At 42.8% G+C, this 23,541-nt stretch overlaps 1 protein-coding gene across 1 annotated transcript in view; it reads left to right on the forward strand.

Moving 5' to 3' along the window:
• Mttp (microsomal triglyceride transfer protein) overlaps nt 1-22,342 on the forward strand; it is a 40,083-nt gene extending 17,741 nt beyond the window's left edge. Inside the window, exons 8-18 of the mRNA XM_027395801.2 lie at nt 58-215; nt 1,029-1,197; nt 1,866-1,973; nt 6,877-7,089; nt 8,264-8,475; nt 10,298-10,395; nt 10,476-10,597; nt 11,872-12,099; nt 17,650-17,774; nt 19,537-19,707; nt 21,056-22,342. Coding sequence (XP_027251602.1) covers nt 58-215; nt 1,029-1,197; nt 1,866-1,973; nt 6,877-7,089; nt 8,264-8,475; nt 10,298-10,395; nt 10,476-10,597; nt 11,872-12,099; nt 17,650-17,774; nt 19,537-19,707; nt 21,056-21,230 — 1,779 coding nt within the window. The 3' untranslated portion in view covers nt 21,231-22,342. The remainder of the gene's footprint in view (nt 1-57; nt 216-1,028; nt 1,198-1,865; nt 1,974-6,876; nt 7,090-8,263; nt 8,476-10,297; nt 10,396-10,475; nt 10,598-11,871; nt 12,100-17,649; nt 17,775-19,536; nt 19,708-21,055) is intronic.
• The last annotated feature ends 1,199 nt before the right edge of the window (nt 22,343-23,541 follow it).

Genomic DNA, 23,541 nt, shown 5'->3' on the forward strand with positions numbered 1-23,541 from the left:
CCTTTGTAAGCTGGGAGTTCAGAATGAAGGGGGCTGCATTGCGCCTGTGTTTTGCAGCTGGCGGAGCACTGGCAGTCTATCAGAAAACACCTGGAGCCTGAGAACCTATCCAATGCCCAGGCCGTCAGCAGCTTCCTGGCCTTCATTCAGCACCTCAGGACTGCAAGGAGAGAAGAGATCCTCCAGATTCTGAAGGCAGAGAAGAAGGAAGTACTGTAAGCCCCCACTGTTGCTCAGGGTCATCTGTTAGGAGAACATTTTCGCACTGTTACTGTCTTTTAATTTAAAAAATTGATTTACTTCATGTGCTTGAACACTGCTACACGCATGTGTGTAGTACGCATGCCTGCCACCCCTGGAGGTCAGAAGAGAGTGTTGAAGCTTCTGGAAGTGGCCTCACAGGTTGTTGTGAGCTACCATATGGTTGCTGGGAACTGAACCTGGTTCTTCTTCGAGAGCAGCAGTGCTCTCCACTGAGCTGCCTCTCCAACCTTGCTTTTTTTGTTATGTAAGAAGGACCCCTTCTGAGGGGCGTTGGTGGTGCCCTCCTTTAATCCCAGCACTCGGGAAGCCAAGGCAGGAGGATCTCTGTGAGTTCGAGGCCAGCCTGGGCAAGTGCCAGGATAAGCTCCAAAGCTACACAGAGAAACCCTGTCTCGAAAAACAAAACAAAACACACACACACACACACAAAAAAAAAAAAAAAAACAAAAACAAAAACAGAGAAAAGTATTCAATTTGGGACTTCAGACTCTATGTATTACTCACATGGAAAATATTTACATAATTGTAACTTATAACTATTTAAATTGTGTTTTGCTTAGGCAAGTATAGTGTAGTAGTTCCTATGTTCTGAGAAAAAGAGAAATAATTAAGTAGAATTAAGATCTCTTTGAGAATGTCTTATACATGTTCTTTGTTCAAAGGAAACATGTACTTTTTTGGGAAGTTCAAACTAGTGAGTGAGTGACAAGTTTGTGATAATTTCTTTGTAAGCACTGACATCTGAAGTGACACCTGTCTTACAGACCCCAGCTGGTGGATGCCGTCACCTCTGCTCAGACTCCAGACTCATTGGAAGCCATCCTGGACTTTCTGGATTTCAAAAGCGACAGCAGCATTGTTCTCCAGGAGAGATTCCTCTATGCTGTTGGGTTTGCCTCCCACCCCGATGAAGAACTCCTTCGAGCCCTCCTTGTAAGTGGGGGACACTGAGAAGATAGTGACCCTGGGTTGCTAAAATAAAAAATGATAAACAGAAAGCTTCTTAAGTATAAGTAGGCATTAAAGTGGATCCAGTCAGAGACGAGGCCAAAGAGAAAGCCCTCCTGGTACTCACATTCAGAGTTCGCTGGCCTCTTTTCTGTGCATTAGTCACCAACAGCACAGAAAATCTCGCTTAGGGTCTTTGCAGGCCTAGTGAGCAGAGCAGCCTATACTTTTTGACAGCCTGGAGATTGTGGCCACCTATCTTACCATGTGGCAAAGAAGAAAACACTGGAGTGCAGCATCTATATGTCAATAAACACTTACAATTAGTTTGACTTCAAAAATCTTCATGCTGTTTCTCCATAATGCATTGATGTCCCAGGTTCATATAAAGACTAGACTAACCTGAACAATGAGATCCCTGAACTGGAAAGGGTTCACAGACTGCGAGTAAGATCACCTGGGATCAGGCATCTAGTAATATTTCATGCAAAACTAGACACCATGTTTCTAAGTGCCTCAGAAACAAAATTCTGAGTTTGTTGTCTAGAAACACACTATCATTTGCCTAGGTGTTTGTTGCTTTATTAACTGAAAGTGTCCCTTTGGAATGCTGAAGTGTTCTGATGACCTGATGGATCCCTGCTTGTCCACAGAGTAAGTTCAAAGGTTCGTTTGCGAGCAACGACATCAGGGAAACGGTTATGATCATCATTGGAGCCCTTGTCAGGAAGCTGTGTCAGAATGAAGGCTGCAAGCTCAAAGTAAGTGCCACTGGTCTCATGTCCCTGCTGACCAGACTGCCCGATGTAATGGCATGCTGCCAACATGGCCACTCCCCAGCCCCCAGTCCTCCTTTTCCTCTTTGCTTAGAGATCATTCCCATCTCACATACTTTAGAGTTCAGTTGCTCGTTAGCTTTCTAGTTTATTTCTGTCTCTCACTGGAATGTCAGCTCCAGTGACAAATCTTTGTTTTTCAACACCAGTTGCTTAAATGATTCCTAGTATATAGATTGTACTCAATAAATACTATCTAGAGAGCAATTCACCTATCAGTCTTACTCCTAATACACATTTGTTGATAGTTCTCTATGTATCACTCAGGCAATTTTTTGTCTTCATCTTTAATTATCTTAGACAAAGTGTGTGTGTGTGTGTGTGTGTGTGTGTGTGTGTGTGTGTGTGTGTGTGTGTTGGAGCTAAACTCATGGCCTTGAACATGCTAGTGAGGACTCCACTACTGAATTTCATTAGGAGATTACTGCTTCTGAAACAGGCTTTCACTATGTAACTCATGCTTGATTTGAATTCGCTCAAGCAGGCATCAAACTCATAATCTCCTACCTCAGACTCCCAGGTGTGTATCCATACTCTGTGCCCCCTCCCCAATGTTTTTATTTTCTAGACATTTTGCCGTTTCAGATCTCAAGCTTAAATCTGTAGCTGATTTTGAATTAATTCTTGTGCTGGAGTTAGTTAAGGATCCACTTTTATTCTTCTGTATATGAATGTGCATTTTCTCAAGGCCATTACTGATGACACTGTTTTCCCTTATTCTATGTTCTTGGCACTTGGTGGGAAAAAAAATCATTTGACCATTGCTGTGTGACCTTATGTATCCAAGGATGATCCCACAGAATGCTGTTTCTACAAATTTATGCCAACACCATGCCATTTTTATGAGTGTATTTCAAAATACATTACTGTGATGTCTCTAACTTTGTTCCTTGTGCTCAGTTGCTTTGGCCATTCAGTATCTTTTTTATTCTGTAAAGATTTTAGAACTATATTTTTCAGTTCTCTGAAGAGTGCCATTGATGTGTTTATAGGGATTGCATTGAATCTGCAGATGGCTTTGGATCATATAGACATTTAATGTTATCAATTTTCCCAATATGGGATATCCTTTTACTTATTAGTGATATCTTCAGTTGTTCCAATCACCATTTTTCTAGTGCTCAGTACACAGTGCTCACTTCCTGGGTTATAAATACACCTACATATTTTTTGATACCCTTGCAGAAAGGCTCTTTTCTTAACTTCCTTTCAGATATTACATTTAATATTTGGAAATACTACTGATTTTGTTGGTTGACATTGTATTCTGCCACTTTACCAAATCCATTCATCAGTTCCAATAGTGAGATAGTGAAATTTGTAGGATTTCCTGTGTTTAAAGCCATCTGGTCTTGAAACAGGTGGTTTCACATATTTATTTTCCCACTTAATGGCTTTTATTTCTATTTCTTGGCTAATTACTCTGGCTAGGACTTTAAGTGTGATGGAAAATAGTAGTGCCTACTAAGCATTCTTGTCTTGTTCCTGATCATAGCGAAGCCTCCAGCTTTTCACTGTGCAGTATGTCAGTTATGAATTCACCACATAGGGCTTTTTTATCACATGGGACATTTCTTCTACACCTAATTTGTAGAGTTATCAGAACAGAAGGTTACATTTTGTCTAATGTCTCTTTTCCATCTATTGAGATGGCCATATTGTTTTGGCCTTCACTCTGCTGATATGGTCAGTTACATTTGTTGATTTGCATATGGGAAACCAAGGCTGAATCATCACAGGGATGAATTTCAATCATGCAGAATGTGTATGTGGGTATTTTAGCGTACTCATGTTTATTTATTTATGTGTACGGGTGCTTTGCCTGCATGTATGCAATTGCACTGTGCCTAGTGCCTGTGAAGATGTGTTTGGTGCTCTGGAACTGGAGCTCCCAATGATTGTGAGCTGCCATTTGGATCTGAGAACTGAACCTGGGTCCTCTGCGAGAGCATCAAGTGCTTTTAACTGCTGAGTCATCTCTCCTTCTCCCAGATGCTGTCACTTTGTTAGAAGTTTCCAGTCTACATTCAGAAGTGATGGTTTCTAGTCTTCTGGTAGTCCTTGGCTCTGATATCGCGCAATGCTTTGTACAATAACAGCGGTGGTATTCCCTTCTCTTTAGTTGTTTGTGAGAGTTTGAGGAGGGCTGTCTTTAAATGTGAAGCCATGTGGTCACTGGCCCTTCCTTCCCAGGAGACTTGATGACCCAGTCAGTCTTGTTCGTTACCAGTGTTGTCACACTGCTGAGCTTGTCATCGTTTAGTCTTGTTTGTATCAAATGTTCCAAGTAGCTGGGCTGTTTCTTTAAGTTGTGTATCTTGTGTGTACCGCTTGCTCCTCGTGGCTGCCTCTGAGGACCTTTTGTGTTTGTGTCATCAGTGATAACCTCTCATGTTTCATTTCTGATTTTGCCTAGTTGAGTCTTTTATCTTCTCTTCTTATTCTAGCATAAGGTCTGTTGATTTCTATTAGGCTTTTAAAAACTCACAATTTTAGTTTCATTCATTTTTTTGCCTGATTTTCTACTTCACTTATTTCTTGTCTGTTTTTTGTTATTTTCTCTCTTCTGCTAATTTTGAGTTTCTTTTTTTTTTTCTTAGCAACAGTTATTTGAAACATAGCATGCTATTTATTGGAGATCCCTTTTGATGTTAACAAGTATGTTGTAAGCTTCGTTCTCAGGGCTGTTTTTAACTGTGATCGTGAAGTATGTTGTATTTCCTTTTTCATTTACCTGAAGGTATATTTTAAGTTTCTCTTTGACCCAATAATTGTTCAGGACAATATTGTTCAATTTCCATATATTTGGTAATTTTCCCTTATTTCTTTCTGCTACTTGATTTCTAGTTTCACATAATTGTGGCTGGAAAATATTTGACATGGTTTCAGTCTTCTTAAATTTGTTAAGACCTTTAGTGTACCAGATATGGTGCTGCACACCTTTAGTCCCAGCACTCAGGAGGTATGGTTTACATAGTGAACTCCAGGTCAGCCAAGGCTACATCGTGAGACTCCCTCCCTCCAAAAGCCCCCAAACAACAACAACTCCCCCAAAATTATAGTGTAACCTAATTTTTTATATTGCCTGCAAATTTTCTGTGTGTCCTTGAAAAGAAAATCTACCCTGTAGGTATTGGATGTGATATTCAGCCTATGACTTTGATATGCTTGTCCCATGTGCAGCTCAAGCCAGGTGGTTCCTCGCTGACTTTGTCTGGGTGATCTGTAAAGTCCTGTGTGTTTCTCGGGGTGCAGTATGTCTCCTTTCTGATCTCAGATGCTTGTTGTTGTACGTGTGTATGTCTGTAGTTCTTTCTGTTCTCTTGATGACTCAACCCTTTACCATAATTTAATGATCTTCTTTGTCTCTTTTGAGCTGTGAGTATAGTATAGTTCTTGTCCTTAGAAGTTATAGGACTTCACAACTTCCTCCTTGATTGGAACTTTATCTTCCTATGTGAGTTTTGGTGATAAGAATTTACTTGCTGCTGATCACCTAGAACTTTGTATCTTAATCGTATTTGCTAAAATGTCTCTGCTTGCCTGAGTAGGCTATCAAATCTCTCATCTGTTCCATAAAAAAAGAGAGAAAAGAACTCACTTTGTAAGCATAACTATATATGGAAAACCAAGTGGATTAAAATCTAGTGAAATCCATTAAAAGCTTGTTTTCCTGTTTTACAAGGTTAAATGCTGAATATATACAGCCCCTTTCTCCCCATTCTTATTATGAGCTGGCATTCAGTCCCCATTTTCTTCTGCCAAAGAGAGGCAACACTGTGTTGTTTTTTTCTTCTAAATGCTTGTTATTAAATACAATACAGAGCATCATTCTTGAGAACAAATGGTTCTGCAGGAAGCAGCCAAAGATAGAATGCATGATGAGCATTCGAGAAAGGACCACTGGCAACAGAGATACTGAAAATCACTATCAAATTTGGCAGAAATCAAAGTATTATATCTAAGATATTAGAGAATGACAAATCTCTACATTTCCAATTTCAATAATTAATAAACAGCTGATTTTTAAAAAATCAATTTCTGTGTTGAATCTTGTGGCTAAAGACAAAGTCCATACATAAAAGCTCCCAGTCAGCCTTATTGAGTGAGCATTGACTTTGCACTATGCATGATGCCAATCGTTTAATATAAAGATGCACAGAATATCATACCACCCTCAAAGAATTCCTTGTCAGTTTATCAAATACAGAAAGGTCAATATGGTGAGTCCTCTGCATACGGGGATTCTCCAGCTGGGATTAGCCAGCCGTAGGTTGAAAATAGTGAGGACAAAGGCATGTGTAATAACCATGTATTCAACACAGCATAGCCATTCCCCCAGCAGTCACATTATATTGAGTACAACAAATAATGCAGAGATGACTCAAATAGGTAGGAGAGTACCTACAGATTGCATGCAAATAGTGTTTTGTTTTATCTAAGGGCCTCAAGCACCTATGAATTATGGTGTCACCAGGAGGTCCAGGAGCCAATCCTAAAGATACTGTAGTATTAAGCCATGAACAAAAGGACCTGGGGATATGGAACCACAGTTGTCTTTTGTTTGAGGTGTGGAGAATGTTTCCTCCATAGAGAATAACTGAGCTTCGTCTGAAAGTGCGTTGACTTTCTGTAATTGGAGTGTGTTAAAGACTAAATGCCCACTATTGGTTTTGCTCTGGTTCATTAGAACATGTAACCGGACGTTTGAAAAGACTGAGTACCTTTAGCAAGCTTTACTTGGCAGCTAGAGCAAACTTCCTAAAAGTTGATGTTTTCTTGTCTAAGTGAGCAGCTGGGCATTTGTCTGAGGTGTGTGATATTTTAGGCCGTGGTTGAAGCCAAGAAGCTAATCCTGGGTGGACTTGAAAAGCCAGAGAAAAAGGAGGACACCATGATGTACCTGCTGGCTCTGAAGAATGCCTTGCTTCCCGAAGGCATCCCATTCCTTTTGAAGTATGCTGAGGCTGGAGAAGGGCCCGTCAGCCACCTGGCTACCACTGTACTCCAGAGATACGATGTCTCCTTCATCACAGATGAGGTAAACACCTTAGCAGAAGGAGAGTGAAAAAACCCTCTGCTAAACCAAATGCCACCTTCTCTCAAGTCACTCCGCTTTTGTTTTTGTTTTTTCTCATCACAGTCACTCCCTTTTGCTCAGAAATCACTCTTAAGTTGTAGTTAATGTTATTCTAAATCAGCCTCACATTTTGAACAGATATGTCCTGTATCCTGAAACACGTTTTCTTATTTTAAGAAACAAATTCTTGTAGTTGGCCAGGTAGCTCAATTCTCTTTAGAAATATCTTTTTCTGTACATTTCAGAACATTGTTAAAGTTTTGAACTGGTTGAATTATATGACCTTACAGGCTCATGAATCGTTTTCTGGAAGCCTCCAACATTGTGATCTTGTTAGAGCAGAGGGCATTTCACTAGGTGCTCCCCTGGGAGTGTTTTCCACTGAGGATGCTATCTGCAGCTGAGCGTCCTCCTACCACGTTTGTATGACAAGTAGTGTGGGCTTTTAAGAAAGGTCAACCTAGCTATAATTCTGGGTGACCCTCTTCTAGGTGTTTGCTCTTGGGTAAGTTACTGAACTCCTACAATTCTGAGAGCAAGGGCAAGATTGGAGGAGATAGGAACAAGCATATTGCCTTCTCCCCCAAAATTCACTGTCACGGCAGCAGCCTTAGAATCTCTATTAGGTAAGACAAAGCACTGGTGCAAACCCTAACAGTTGCTCTGCAGCCTACTACTACCCGTGCTGTGTCTAACCTGGGTTAGTGAGTATGCGGCTATGTGTTCACAGCAGTCATGAGAGAGCTGTGGAAGGCATGCCTGGTCTTAACTGCCCCTGCTTCAGAGCCATTCTCATAAATTCTATTCATGGTCCAAGCTAGCCTAGTCACATGGAATCAACCTAATTGCAAAGGAATCTAGCAAATCTAGTAATAACACATGTGTATCTAAATAAGCACTTGCTATTCTCACTACAATATCAGTTTTTAAATTGTTACATGAATTTATTGAGAGAAAGAGAGAGGGAGGGAGGGAGGGAAAGAGAGGGAGAGAGAGAACCTAGGTACACATAATGAGTTCAGAGAACAACCTTTTGAAGTCAGTTCTCTCCTTTACCTGGTGACCCATGTCACCCTCCCTCCAGTATCAGTTTTAAAACTCCATGGGTGTACTAATAGTAAACGTCCTGTAACAGGTGAAGAAGACCTTGAACAGGATATACCACCAGAATCGGAAGGTTCATGAAAAGACTGTGCGCACGACCGCCGCCGCTGTCATCTTAAAGAACAACCCGTCCTACATGGACGTGAAGAACATTCTGCTCTCCATTGGGGAACTTCCCAAAGAAATGAATAAATACATGCTGACCTTTGTGCGAGACATCCTGAATTTCCAAATGCCCTCGAGGTACGCCGCATTCCATATGCCTTTCCCCACGCAAGTCTATTTGGATATTGATATACACACACATAGCTAATAACCATGGCCCGGTCACTACACTGGGTAGTGCTACATAAACCCAACGAATGTCAAGTTTCCCCAGAGAAACTCTTTAGTGAGTCAAATAAAACAGCTTCCCTTTCGCAGGTTGAGGTTTGGAACTTAGTATAATATATATATATATATATATATAATATATATATATATATATATATATCACCAAATGTTAGGAAAGTTTCGAAGCCTAATTACATTTTCAACTGGACTATTTTAGTCAGTAGCACTATGTGACAAAGCACTTAGTCCAACAAATGCTGTTTCATCCTAACTTTTCAAATGTGAGGGAAATGTGCAGACTTTTATCATAACTCCCCTGAGTGTGCAGCTCAATTGAGGATCTCAGTCACGACCCAAGTTTCGGAACAGCCTGGCCTGCACTGCAGCTCCAGCTAAATTCACTGGCTCACTCTCACTGGATTCACGTCACTCCATTTCCCAAGTCCCGCTCTGAGCTTCCGTGTTAGGGCATCTTCCCTAAAGATCCTGCTCCTGTTCTTCTCTGCTGAGGCACACAGGGAACACTTCCCCTTGGGATGGCCCAGTGTGGCATTCCTTAGAGAAAAGGGACACGGGACTAAGGTAAGGCGGAAGCAGAAGGACAAGAAAATCAAAATAAGAGGAACAAGAAGCAGGAAGGATGAGGGACAAGCAGTAGGGTAAGAAGGAACGGGAGCAGGGCAGTCAGAGGGAGGTGAGTGGGCCAGGTGCAGGAAGGAGGCCAGGCCATTCTGGCCCGTATGGATCACATTCTTCTGTTTCTTTGTTGTTCTGTGACACTCCTTGGAAGAGGTCCTGGAGCTTTTGGTCCCTCTGCCCTGTGAACCTAGTAGTTTGGGGACAGGAAAGAGGAGGTAGTGTGGCAGAGAGCGGCCTGGGAAATGGAAAGAAGCCATTGCAAATATTTACACCAAATTCTCAGAAACAAAACCCTAAGAGCTGGAAGGGATGTTAAGGTCCACCTTGCTTGGTATGTATCTCTTTCCAGTGTAGGGGTGGTTTTGTTTCTTTGTTTTTCTGATAAGTGGTACCAGACTCCACTTGACTCCCCTCGGTGTCAGGAAGTTCAATGCCACTTAGCAAATCTACCCCCATTGGGATTTCGTTCTTGTGTCTTGCTATACACGGATGTTGTACTGGCTCTGGTTTTGCTCTGGAGTACAGCAGAATGTGTCTAGTGTTCTTCCACCTGAAAACCCTCTGAATATCTGAGAACACGATATTTTCCCTTCTAGGCTAAAAGTCCAGTGAGCCCATGATCCTGGTGCACTGGGAGACAGAAGGTGCTTTAGAGGGGAGAATCGTTCTCCTGAGGGCTTTGCTAAGCTTTTTCTGTGGTAGAAAATACAGATAGCAATCCTGGAAATTTATTGTTTTGTATCATCTGCCAGTGGTGATTTTAGAAGGCGTAGACAAAGTAGAGAAAATATGTGTAGCCTCCTGTTTGGCACAGCTTTCTGCCCAAAGTGTCTACCGGTCAGCTGAAGACATCTCATAGCTGGGCACCCTTACCCTTTGTCCTTTTGATGCCAAACTAAGTTTCTGATATCTGAGGGGATGAAGGGGAAACCCCTCATCTCGTCTCTGAAGCCTGGCTGGTACTTCCTTCAGTCTTGAGGCAGAAGGGAAACGTGGCCTTCTTTTTCTAACACTGAGGATTTGGTTGCATTCCCAGTTTGATTTGGGAAACAGACATTGCCGTGACTGAAAAGTCTTCTCTTCTGTGTTGCAGCAAAATGATCCGCCGGGTCCTCAAGGAGATGGTTGCCCACAATTACGACCGTTTCTCCAAGAGCGGGTCCTCTTCAGCCTATACTGGCTACATCGAACGTAGGTGACCACTAAAGAGCTCCCCCGTTTCATTAGTATCGCTGAACTGTTACTGAGTCCCATGCTTGTTTTGTCTTTAGGTAGTCCCCATGCAGCATCCACATACAGCCTTGACATGCTTTACTCTGGCTCTGGCATCCTGAGGAGGAGTAACCTGAACATCTTCCAGTACCTCGGGAAGGCAGACCTTCACGGTAGTCAGGTACCTCATGTCCCGTGAGTTATTAATGAAAGGAACTTCTGTGGGGTAAAAATGGCATATGCAGGTGTAGCTTTACAGACTATGTTTGTAAGGTAATGGTGGCTTCTGTGGTAAAGTTGCAAATCTGAAGCTGAAACCAAAGTAGTTTAGTTTGCTTCACTTTCCGGATATCTGCCTGTAACTCCAGAGACACCTACATGTACAGAACTGAAGTTGTGAAAAATGTGCCAGTTAAACTTTCATTCACAGACACATTCCTGGGTATTTCTAAGTATTTAATTTATGCTGTGTTTGCCCATCTCTGTAGAGGCTGATTTGGCCTTACAAGAAACTTCGTAATACAGTGGAAGGTTCTTAGAGAGTTAATTTATATTTCTCCAGTACTGCCAGGAGAGAAAAGAATCAAGTGTTGGCAGTTGAGAACTGGTTGAATTTTAGCCCAAAATTAAATGATGATTTATCGTTATTATGAACTATACCATCATTTTAGTTTAATTGGAACCTTCTAACTGAATCTATTAAAGCTTCAAAAATGAGCCATTGCTATGGAAACTTGACTACTCGTCAATATGAAATGTCCACACCCTTCAATAGCACCACGGTCAGAATCCCATACCCTCCATGCCAAGGCATTGCCACCTGCTTTCTGATATGCACTCAGGAATGCCAAACACACAGTGGTTAGCGCCCTGCTATGCAAGATGGAAAATATGCAAAATTCCTTATAGGCTAGTCATCAGGGTGTGAGCTTCCTCATAGTGTGGTCTCATTTTGTGGTGAGGGATGAAAGTTTGACATGGAGAGGTCCGAATGTGCCCCTCAGAGCAGCAGATGGGGGGGGCACTGCCCTTACCTCCCCATCTCCTTTCAAAGGCTGGCAAAGAAGGCAGACACTGTATGGGACAGAGTGGGGAGATGAAGCATCTCAGATGGATGACACCCAACAGAATGCCTGTGGCCTTTGGAGTCACAGAGAAGGCATTCCAGCTCTGCTTCTGCCTCTTCCTAGCTAAGTGAATATTCACCTGTCTTCACCTCATCTACTGAAGGAATCAAGTCTCCCATACATCCAAGGGTAGTTGTGAAGATTACACGGAGAAAACTAATTCCCATCATGTTCAGGCACAGAGGTTTTAGTTTTCATCCTTGCCTAGTTACAGAAGATAGTTGGGTTTGGGTCCTGAAAACGTTCTATTTGTAGCTCGGAGGCAGCTCCGTCATTATGGCGCAGGTGGGGAATGGTAGTCCTCAACCTTGTGCCCTTTTCTTCCCAGGTGGTCATTGAAGCCCAAGGGCTGGAAAGCTTAATTGCAGCCACTCCTGATGAAGGAGAAGAAAACCTTGACTCCTACGCTGGCATGTCAGCCATCCTGTTTGATGTGCAGCTCAGACCTGTCACTTTTTTCAATGGATACAGTGATCTGATGTCCAAAATGCTGTCGGCATCTGGCGACCCTGTCAGTGTGGTGAAAGGGCTTATTCTGCTAATAGACCATTCTCAGGTAACTCTCTACCTCTCTCAGCCTGAGAGTGTTTATTGAGTCCCAGCACAGTGTTTGTGTGTGTGTGTGTGTGTGTTTGTGTGTGTGTGTGTGTGTGTGTGTGTGTGTGTGTGTGTGTGTGTGTACATCTTTGCATGATGGGATTATGTGGAAGCCAGACGTCTTCCCCAATTGCTTTCCAGTTATTTTTTGAGACAGTCTCTCGCTGACTCTGGAACATGCTCAATTACGCTGTGATGGTTGGACAGCAAGCCCCAGGGCTTCTCCTGTCTGCTGCCCCAGTCCTGGGATTACAGATGTACACTACTGTGCCTTGATTTCATGTGAGTGATGAGGACTGAAATCAGGTCTTAGGCATGTGCAGCAGACACTACCCAACTGAGCCCCTCGCAGCCCACCAGACACATTTTAAATGTGTCTAGAAAATACAAGTTAAAGCTCCGTGGGTCTTGGAGCTCACCCTCTATGCATTTGGTCCTCTTGCTGCTGGGACCCTTTCTCCATTGCTGTTCATAAGTACCTTTTGCTTTCTCTATTATTGGCTGCATAGTGAAGAGTGACTGGGTACAACAGAGGGGAGGTGGCATTACCTGCACACTTGGTTTTCCTGCGCTAGGAGCTTGGCTATTTGTCCTGAGTGCAGGAGCTGTCGTGGTAATGACAATGCTTATAAAAATCAGTGTGCCGCATCATTTTATGATGCCATACTAGTGAAAGCCTGAGCCACTGCTCACACCAGCCCGTGTTTCAGGCTCATTCTTAGAGACGCTTGCTCATTCCTAGAGAACAAAGTACTTTCATTTCCTTGACCTTACTTATTCTTCAGGACTTTTTTACAGTGCTCCTTGGCTCTAAGTCTTTTAATACTCCTTTTTATGTAGAAGAGTTTCAGTGACTAAGAACGACACTGTGGGTGATTTGCCCATTTGGATTTTCTGAGAAACAGAAGAGGGTTCATCTGAAGAGCCCTAGAGATGAGAGTTTGATGCTTCCATTTTTTTCTTTGGTGTTTTATGTGCTGCCATAGCACAGTGATGTTAAAAATGGAACAGTGCTAGGTAGCATCTTATGAGGCATTGGTATGTACTCTAATTCACATTTATTGTCCTGAAGTGTTATAAGAAGATGCCATTTAAAATTTACATACTGTGGGACTGGCTTCTTTTGTGAAGAACAGATCTTCAACAGATCTGAAGATTTTATCCTGTATCTTTTTCACCAAATCATTTGAGGGTTCTGGTTTTCTTTTTTTTTAGGTTCTGCTTATAAAGTCACAGGTTTTAGGGGCTGAAAAAACCTTAAGTATCACATTTTGTTAGAATTTACCCCAACATAGCAAAGGGTGGAATTAAATGTGATGTCTCTATCTGTATAGCTCCTTACATAAGTTCAAAGTAGACATGGATAACAACAACAATGATAGTTTGACTTTTCTGATGTAATAAGCATTTGGAAGTAGGCAGTCCAGGGTTACAACAGAAATCCTCAGGGACTACAATCTGTCCTACATTTCAGCTCAGCCTGCCTAACTCACTGTGTAGAGCTGGCTTTTGGCCTTGAACTCACAGAGATCTGCCTGCCTCTGCCTCCCGAGTGCTGGGACTAAAGGAGTGCTCTACCATGCCCAGATTTGTTATGACTTTTAATCTCACACTTGTTACCTCCTGACTATGTGATTACCACTTCCTTTCTGGCACGGTGCCGAGATCCCCAAAAAGGAAGAGAAAGCTGGAGAGCTGGATGGCCACCCAGAAGCCCTGGTACCATATTACTGACCAAAGTGCTGCCACGCAGCTGTCTCTAGCTGCAAGTGAAGCTGGATTTTACAGCTTTGCACTGGGTGTAGGTGCACTTTGAAGAAAAGCATGTTCTTCTTCGTGTGAATGAAGAGGAAAAGTAGAGGTGCCACTCATACTCCCCAACCCTCAAGTCATACATTAACAAACCCTCAGTGCTGACAGACCCATAAAGGGCAGAGAGAGACTATTTCAGGCTTCAAGAGCCAGTTGGCCTCGATACACCTATGTAGCCTTAGTTCAGAGTGAAAACAGCCATCAATGGTATATTAAGGGAGTAGAACTGTGTTCCAATAAAATTTTATTTACAAAAACAGCCAGTGGACCAGAATTTCCTGCAGGCTGTAGTTTGTTAATTCTTGACTTAAATTTTCTGGTATGGATTTCCTATTTCCTAAGATACCTCACCCTGCCTCTGCCTCCCGAGTGCTGGGATTAAATGCATCTGTGAGTTCGAGACCAGCCTGCTCTACAAGAGCTAGTTCCAGAACAGCCTCCACAACCACAGAGAAACCCTGTCTCGAAAAACCAAAAAAAAAAAAAAAAAAAAAAAAAAGATACCTCACCCTAGGCAAGGTGTGGTCTATGAGAGATTGCCCCTTCACTGTTAAACTTAACCAGTGTCCATGTGTGTCTGGTTGAAGTATACGGCAGATTTGAGGTTATTTCACAAATGAGCTGCTGAGGCCCAGCTCTGCAGAACACTCCAGTGATGCCACTCCGGCTTCAGAAGCACATACCACTCCAGGTCAAGTGCTGACATTGAAGGAAACATTGGCAGCTGGCAGCCTGTCACAGCCACCAGGGCAGATAGAGTTACTCCCTCTCTCCCTCTCTGTTACTCTCTCCCTCTCTCCCTTTCTTTTCCTTCTGTTCTGTGTCTGTGTTTCTGTGTCTCTCTCCGTGTCTCTATCTGTGTGTGTTTGTGTTGTGTCTGTCTGTCACTCTGTGTGTGTATGTGTGTCTGTTTTTATTTCTCTCTGTGCGTATGTCTGTCTGTCTCTGTCTCTCTCTGTGTGTCTGTGTCTTTCTCTGTGTCTGTCTGTCTGTCTGTCTGTCTGTCTGTGTATGTGTGTCCGTCTGTCTCTTGTCTCTGTCTCTGTGTGTCTCTGTCTCTCTCTTTGTATGTGTGTCTCTCTCTCTTTGTGTGTGTGTCTGTCTCTCTTTGTGTGTGTGTCTGTCTGTCTCTATCTCTGTGTCTGTCATGGGATTACATTTCAGAGACAGGTTTCTGAGAAAGAGAAATCTCTTTAACAAAGAAATCAGATATTTTCTTAAATAGAAGCAATGCTATGAGCTGTCAAAAATGTCAGTGTCTATTCTATAAACGATACCTTGCAGGTCATAATTAAAAAGCAAAGGGATCACATCAGCCACAAATCCAAAGTTCTGGCACCCTTTTCCTCTAGTCCATAGACAAAACATTAAATAAAATCTTGGGGCCAGTTGAGGACTTAAGTTTATGCTGTATCTTCTTTGCAATATTCCTCAGAATAGACTTTCTTACAGACTGTGAGACAAAGAGTTGTAACTATGTGACAGCTGCAAACAGTAGCTGAAAAATACTGTCCTTCTACACGATCTGGGTAATGCTCCAAGTGGGTAGTGCTCTCAGTGCGGCCTCTGAGCCACTGTTTTCCTATCAATGAAGAAATACAATGGCTCAGTTAGATGAGTATGATGTTTTAAGTGTAAGGCTTTGGGCGTAGAGGTGCTCAAGATCTGTTGGTTCCACTCATTTAATTTTCCTACAGAGACAGAAGCACTGCCCTGTATGGTCTAGTCACAGAGGCAGGGGTGGGGTGGGGGATGGGCATGTTGGTTTGTGCTCATAGGTCCATCTAGTACAATTCCTTCTTTCTTCGCCAAACTGTTTCTCCAAACCCCTTGCAGTGAAGTTGCTCTTCTCACACAGACAATTTGGCCAATAACTGTGAAATGCTCTTTTTTTTCTGTGGCCTGGATGCTAAGACATCCAGCTAATGCACAGCCCATGAGAAGGCTGGGATCTACATCTTAGGGTCCCACTGGACCAAATGGATTAACAAGTCAAGAAAACAAAGATTATGCCAAGAAAGAATTCCTGGGGCAGGACCCTAGAGGAGTTACCTGGCAACAGGCATGGACAGTGTGCAACAGACCTCCGGTGTTGTCCATGTTTGTCATAGGTTTAAGCACATATTTGGGCACGATTGTTGTGGGTTTTACAGGACAGGTTGTGATTCTTTACACTAGTTATGAAGCATGGCATAGCCCCTGTATCCTATGTCAGCCACAGTTTTGTCCTAGAGTAAATATGGTTTTAAGCATCTTTAGGAATGTCTCCTCATGTGTCCCAGCCCTGGCACAGAGCACTCAAGGGCATCCTTCATATCAGGCACTTTCATATCAAGGTCAAACCTTCTTATTCTGCTTGGGTGTGAACCTGTTCTTATTCTGCTTGGGTGTGAACCCGTTCTTATTCTGCTTGGGTGTGAACCCGTTCTCTGAGGTTTCCTGCCATGTTTGGTATTTCTGTTTGTTTGCAATTCAGAGAGAATAGCACAGTCCTTTCTAAAAAGTGCAGTCATGGTATTTGTACCTGGCAGATGCATGGCCTTTTTGGCTCGCTTATGGCAGCCACACAAAGAAGCTAGTCATGCTCTTTGCTGCCAGGAACTCTTAATATCTTTGGAGGAATGCCAAAGTGAAGGGCTCAGAGCTGCATTCCCGGAATCATTATCACATTCAGCACTGCCTCAGACCACCTGATTTCAGTCCAGCACAAAATGTCTTCAGCCAGTATCACCCCACTCAATGTGCAGGGAACTCGTGAGGGTTAATGTCTAAACACGGGCAAACAACACCAAGCAGTGGGCTTCAGACAGTAAGAAAACCATCTGGGGTGGACTTTCTTTTTAAGTGGCCACCATGCCTTTGGGAAATGCAGTTGAGTTCATGCTTGACTTGACCATCCTTTGGAGTCCTTTCAAGGGTCAAGCAGCAGGGTGCAGAAGCTTAGTTCAGTTGCCTTTCCTTCCTTTTCTAGCTTGACCTAGGCAGTTCCAGGAACTTGAATACTGCCCTGGGAATTTCCATCCTGCCTTTTTGTTTGCCTGAAGATGTAGTTGCCTATGTTTGCCCCGACACAAAACCAGAGACGTGCTTAAGATCTTGAAGAGATCATTTGTCCAATCTTCATGTTTCCAAAAAAGGCATGACTGGGCTTCTGACAGAAATACCATCATCTTCCTGGTCCAGTGGTTCTCAAATTTAGTTGTGTCAGAATCACATGAAGGCATCTTAGAAGGAGGTTCTTGGGCTGCACCTCTAAATCAGAAGTGTGGGGTACCTGAGAAAGTGCATTTTGAAACTGTTCCTATAGTGCTGACTCTCTGCTGGAAGCCACACATTGAAAATGAATCACCCCTCCCAAAGAGAGGCAATGATTGAAGGAAAACAGCCTTCTCAATTGATTCTCCAAGCCTCTACTATTTTAACCAACTTATTTAGCAAATTAGCAATGCCTTCTTTTGGTGACCAAGATTAGGATAACATATTTCCAAGCCTTCTTCACTGGGGGTACAGTTTGGGGGCAGAACACTAGCCTACTGGGGGAGAGGTCCTGGGCTTGCACTGAAACAAACAAGTGAGCATCGGTTTCAAAGCCCTCCAGCAGCACAGGTTCAGTGTTCATCATACAGCAGGAAGTCAAGTGTGTCTCTGTGAGAGACATTAACTAATCTGTGCTTATTACTGTATTTTTTGCTTCTAGGATATTCAGCTGCAATCTGGACTAAAGGCTAATATGGAGATCCAGGGTGGTCTGGCTATCGATATTTCGGGTTCAATGGAATTCAGTCTGTGGTATCGTGAGTCCAAAACCCGGGTGAAAAATCGGTGAGCACAACGCAAAGAAATGCAGGACTATGTCTGGGGTGCTGTCTAGCCTTCAGACTTTTCCAAATCTGTGCTTTTTTTGTTTTCAATTGTGAGCGTGGGTTGGAAATGATCGTGGAAATCCATTACATTGATAGCATCTTAGAAACAGGTTGGTCTGAGCACGGAGGATCTCTCTGCTTCCACAGACAATGCATATCTTGACAGAGGCTCATTCTCTTCATACTTCACTTTAGTAGTTGACAGTTGTCTTCCTCAGGGTTTTACACTGCTGTAAAACACCGTGACCAGAGCCAGGTTGGGGAGGAGAGGGTTTATTGCATCTTGTAGTGAAAGACAGCTTGTAGTCCATCCTGAGGGGAGTGGATGAAGGAACTCACAGAAGAACAGAGGGCAAAAGGGGTGCTGCTGACTGACTTGCTAAGCCTGCTCTTTAAAAATAGCACCCAGCGGGCTGGAGAGATGGCTCAGAGGTGAAGAGCTCTGGCTGCTCTTCCAGAGGTCCTGAGTTCAATTCCCAGCAGCCCCATGGTGGCTCACAACTATCTATAATGAGATCTGGTGCCCTGCTGGGGTATGCCAGTCATACCTGGTAACAGGTAGAGACTGAGGGATGCTGGGAGACCCTGGGGAACAGGTCCGCTTTGATATGTTAAATAGCACCTCAGCCATTTGTCCCAGGTTTGAGACCTGACATTTTGACTGTGTATATTCATGTTACATAAGCATACTGTCACAGAAGCACGCATTGTTTATTGAGGCCATTTCCCCTTCACCCCTCCATTCTCCCAGGGTCCCTACTGTAACTGTTCTGTCTTCCATCTTTATTTGCTCATTCATTCACTTATATAATACCCCTGAGACATTGCTTAAGTACAAGACAGTACAAGATTCTGGTAAATGACCAAAGGGTAAAACAACCCATTGGCCTGTTTTATACTAGAACAGTAGCAGCAAAAATTCTTTTATAATTTCTGAACAAAAATTAGTATCTCTCTTTTTCAAAAATTTATGGACATGTAAATTTGATTTTATTCTGAGCATAAGTTTCCACCATTTAGTTGAAGTTTACCGTTGCTTAAAGAAATCCAAAGTTGTACTAGTTTTTTTTTTTTTTTTTTTTTTTTTTTTTTTTTTTTTTTTTTTTTTACTTCCTATCATCCAAGCCATATGCCCTAGTCATCCAGCCTGTCTGGTTGTAAGTGACCTCTGCTAAACCCATCCTATGTATGTATTCCACTTCAGGAATGGCTTTTGGTCACACAGCACTCCCTCAGGTATCTCGGCAACCATATACATGCCTTTAGTGAACCTTTGAGAAGCAATGAAATGAAACTGAAATAGCTAACATGAAGCCAACAGAGATAGTTGACAAGAAAATCATAAATTTATGTCAGTTGTATTCTTGATGTGTTCACACTTCTCTTTAAGAAAATGTGGGTGTTTCTGGGCTCTGGGCATGTTTCATGTTGGTCCTTGGTACACACATCCCAAACAGCATTATATGTGTTATGCATTTAGGCCCTGTGTCCAAAATTCGAGGCAAGGGATGCCCAGGGAAAGAGCAACCCTTTGGTGGATATCCTTTGGCACCACCACGTCCTGCTTTCAGCAAGGCTTTATGTGTATTGAGGTCACATCTCCATTTTTAAGTGTTTCCTCTTAGTCTACTGGTGCCATGAGATGAGACTTGGTGAAGTTCTGTTAGTCCTGCTCAGTTAAATGTGACAATACTCTTATTAATGTTTTTCAAAAATTCCAGAGTGGCTGTGGTAATAAGCAGCGATGTCACAGTGGACTCTTCTTTTGTGAAAGCTGGCCTGGAAAGCAGGGCAGAGACAGAGGCGGGCCTGGAATTCATCTCAACAGTGCAGTTCTCCCAGTATCCATTCCTAGTTTGCATGCAGATGGACAGGGCTGAAGCTCCATTCAGGTAAATGACAACTCACAGAAATTCCCCAGCCATTTCTCCCCAGCCATTTCTACGTCACCAAGAGCTTGCATCAAATCCTCAACATCCAGTCTGAGAATGAAAAGAATACAGAAGAAGCCAAGTCAGAAACAAGTTACCTTTAAGGAGAACCATAGACAGACAAAAGCCTCGCTTTCTAACACACCAAAGATCCATTCACCTGATACGGAGTTAAATCCCGATTAATCTAGAAATAGCTTTTTAAGGAAACAAAGGGACTCAGTTTACTGTAGGAGTTACCACATGGTTTAAGAAAAAATACCAAATGTGCAGTTTCTGTCTGGTATCTTCACAGTTGCTTCCTAGACAAACCACATCTGGCCGTCCTATGACCTAAGGGAATCGACAATGGGCACTTGACCTTGTGAATTTGGCATTCTGAATTAAAACAACAACAACAAATGTGTTACAAAGCTTTGGCCTTAAAAACCTATTATTCAATTGCCCATTTATTTTCACAACTCGTCTTTCACTTTGGGCCTAACATCACTAACATCATGTCCTTAGGTCCAGTTGCCATTCTTTGTAGTCGAGCTCTCCTGTGGAACTAGAATAATTTGAGTCTAGGTACCACCCAACTCCTCCCTAGTAATTATAAATGTTTCCTTGAACTGTATCTAACCATATGATATAATTTGCACATTTGAATTAGCAAGTGACAATTTATATCATCTTTTACGATAACCAGGCCAAAGTTAAGTGCCTTATTTTACTGGTATTTCATGATCTATATTTTTAAAAAATGCATCAATAAGTCAAGAAAAATACCAATAAGTTACATTTCCCTAGAATGTAACTATATACTCAGTAGCTTATGCTCAGAACATTAAATGTTCACTAACATTAACTTATGTTTATGTCTGGAATAATTCCCCATAAATACACGCAGTGACTAACCACATGGCTAGCTAGACTGGTTCACCATTTTACTTGGTCCATCGGCTGGGAAAAGCTCCCTGTCAACATTCTGCTCTTCAATCCTGTTAGACTAGATGCTTTGAAGGGGAGTATTCTTGGGGTGGGGCTTCTGGGATGAGCAGTGAGCGGCTGCAAGGCCTGTGAGGCTAAAGAGCATCCCGGGAATCCAGTCCTTCATTCCAGAACAAAGTAGGACTCCCAACGTCCAGCCAATCACAATGTGCTTATTGGTAGCAGGAGGAAAGAGAAGGAAACAATGGGAGCACGCTACAGAATGGTACCTACACCTCCTCTCCAGGTGGCGTTTCCAGGGCAGGGCAGAAGCAGCCCTGGGACCAGCGAGGGTGGCTTGACTGTGTGTAACTCTGCCCTTCCTCTTCTTGTTACACAGGCAATTTGAGACAAAATACGAAAGGCTGTCCACAGGCAGAGGCTATATCTCCCGGAGAAGAAAAGAAAGGCTAGTGTCTGGATGTGAGCTCCCACTCCATCAAGAGAACTCTGAGATGTGCAACATGGTATTCCCCCCTCAGCCAGAGAGTGATAACTCGGGCGGATGGTTTTGAAACTGATGAGCGGTGTTTCCCTCGGATCCATTTCTTTGAGAGCGATATGCTTCCACGTGTCTATTCTTTGCTCTCTGAGAACACAGTGTTTACATACTTACCTGTATTTAAGATCTTTCGCAGAGTGATGGAGAACGTCAATTGATTAAATCTGAGCCTATTCAGGAGATGCCCCACAGTGTCACAGTGACACCTGCAGCAGCATGTCTACTTTTTGTACTTTGCACAAGGCCTAACCAAAGACAAGAACAACAGCAACAACAGAAATACCCCAAACCATAAAAGCTTAGGCCAATGTGAATTTGTTTCAACCATTTTCAGCCAGAGTGAGCCCTCGACAGAACCTTAAGCTTGCTTTCTATGAAACACATTGCCTAAGTAGGGCAGGAGTGGAGGGAACCCAAGCAAGCCATTTTCCTCCTTTCCCTCTTTTTCTTCTCTTTCTTTACTCCACCAGCCCCTGGGTTGTATATTTTTCTGGAAGGTTCAGAGAGATGGTAGAGATAAGACTTAAAAATTTTTGTTAGTCAATCTCAAGAATTAATATTTATGTTTTCTGGTAGTTTTTATAAGCCTTAGAGTAAGAGACAGAATTAAAACATCCTGTGACATTGTCTCTGCTGGCTCTGAGACCACTTGGAAGTCATTCACCCTAATTTGGAATTAGCATACAGGAATAAAAATAATTGAGTCTCAGAGCATCCATTAGGTTTTTCTCAGGATATGTCTTTTTGATACTGCAACGTGGTACCCAGCTCTTTGCAGGGGACACACTGTAGTTACCTCTCTACACCTCAATTGTTTGGTGGTAGAAGCTCCATCTATTTGACCATACTTGGTGCAACATCCAGTAGAGATTGGAAGAACTGTTGCCCCAAGAGAATGATGGATTTCTATTTCAAAACTATGACATTGAATAAAGACTGTCTTTATTTGTATGAATTAAAAGGCTACACCAAACACTTAAACATATTTATTAATAAAGAAGATTTGTTTATTGCAATACCCTCCCCCCAAAAAAGTCAGGTGCTCATTTGTTACTAAACCCACACATAAAATGGAAGTTTAGCTGAAGCAGAAAACGAATTGTGATGATGAAATAAACGTATGTAATTTAGTGAGCACCTTGTGTCCTGTGTTGCTTTGAATCTGTGGTTCTTTGATCGAGCTGTCTATGAGCCCAGGGATACACTGAACTAACCCTCTTCCGCAAGCCAAGCATGCAGTCTCTAGATGGGTAGTCATCTCCCTGAAGGAAATAGCACCAATTTATCAGGACCTGGCAGTTTGCAAACAACATACTACTCAAGTTTTCAACAAAGCAACATAGATTGACACACTTGTCGTTGTGTTACTGAAGTGTGAGAGAAGGAGTTAAAAAAAAAAAAAACAAAAAACCTGAGGGTGGATGGGAATGTGGTAGGTGGTGATGGCAGGGGACATTACAGGATGGGCAGGTTGATCTGGGGCCCAAGCCGAGGGGTCATGGACTGAGGAACTTCAGTTCGAAGCCACAGCGGCCTCTGTGAAATGTAGAGTACACATTTCTCTAGATGGGATGACTTCAGTGCCCTGAGCGTGAGTGTATGGCCCTTGTCCCTTCACCCAGCTCACTGAACCCCATCATTAAAGAACAGGTAGTTCTTAGCATGCTCCAAGAGTCAAGAATACATAAACCCAAGACAAGCAATAACTCGTTTTTAGAGAAACAAGTTAGGAATTGAAGAGACCTGGACTATACGCTGGGATGGAACTGGACTAAATGAGGCGCTTGAGTCAGAAACTTAACTTTGAACTCACTCGGAGTCTTCACTGGTGTGGGTGTGAGAAAGCCTTCATGTTGTAGGAGGTTTGGGAGCTGTGGGATTCTCTTAAGGTGGGTTCCCAATCTCTGCTCAGTCAGTACAGTCCACAGGCCTGGAGGATTCAGCCTCTCTTCCATGAACTGTGATGGCCATCCCCCGTCCTTGATTGCAGGATGACCCGTGAGAAATTGTTCCATGAGCTGTGATGGCCATCCTCCATCCTTGATTGCAGGATGGCCCGTGAGAAATTGTTCCCTGTTTCTCACACTAACATTTCAAGTGCTTAGTAGGCTTTCAGGGTTAGTGGCTGCTGGACCGAACAGTTAACTCATTGGTGGGGAAACTGAGGCACAGAAAGTATTTTCTGACCTAGAGAATGATAGAATTAGGACTCCCTTCTGAGCAACGTCACCCCAGCACCTGCTGTCAGGCCCCACTGTACTATGTTTGTCTTTTAGTTTCAAAGGTTTTCTGTTCAAAAGATCTGGGTGGTAGGTTGCATAAAG

Source organism: Cricetulus griseus (assembly GCF_003668045.3).
Source record: "Cricetulus griseus strain 17A/GY chromosome 1 unlocalized genomic scaffold, alternate assembly CriGri-PICRH-1.0 chr1_0, whole genome shotgun sequence".
In the NCBI taxonomy this organism is placed as follows: Eukaryota; Metazoa; Chordata; class Mammalia; order Rodentia; family Cricetidae; genus Cricetulus; species Cricetulus griseus.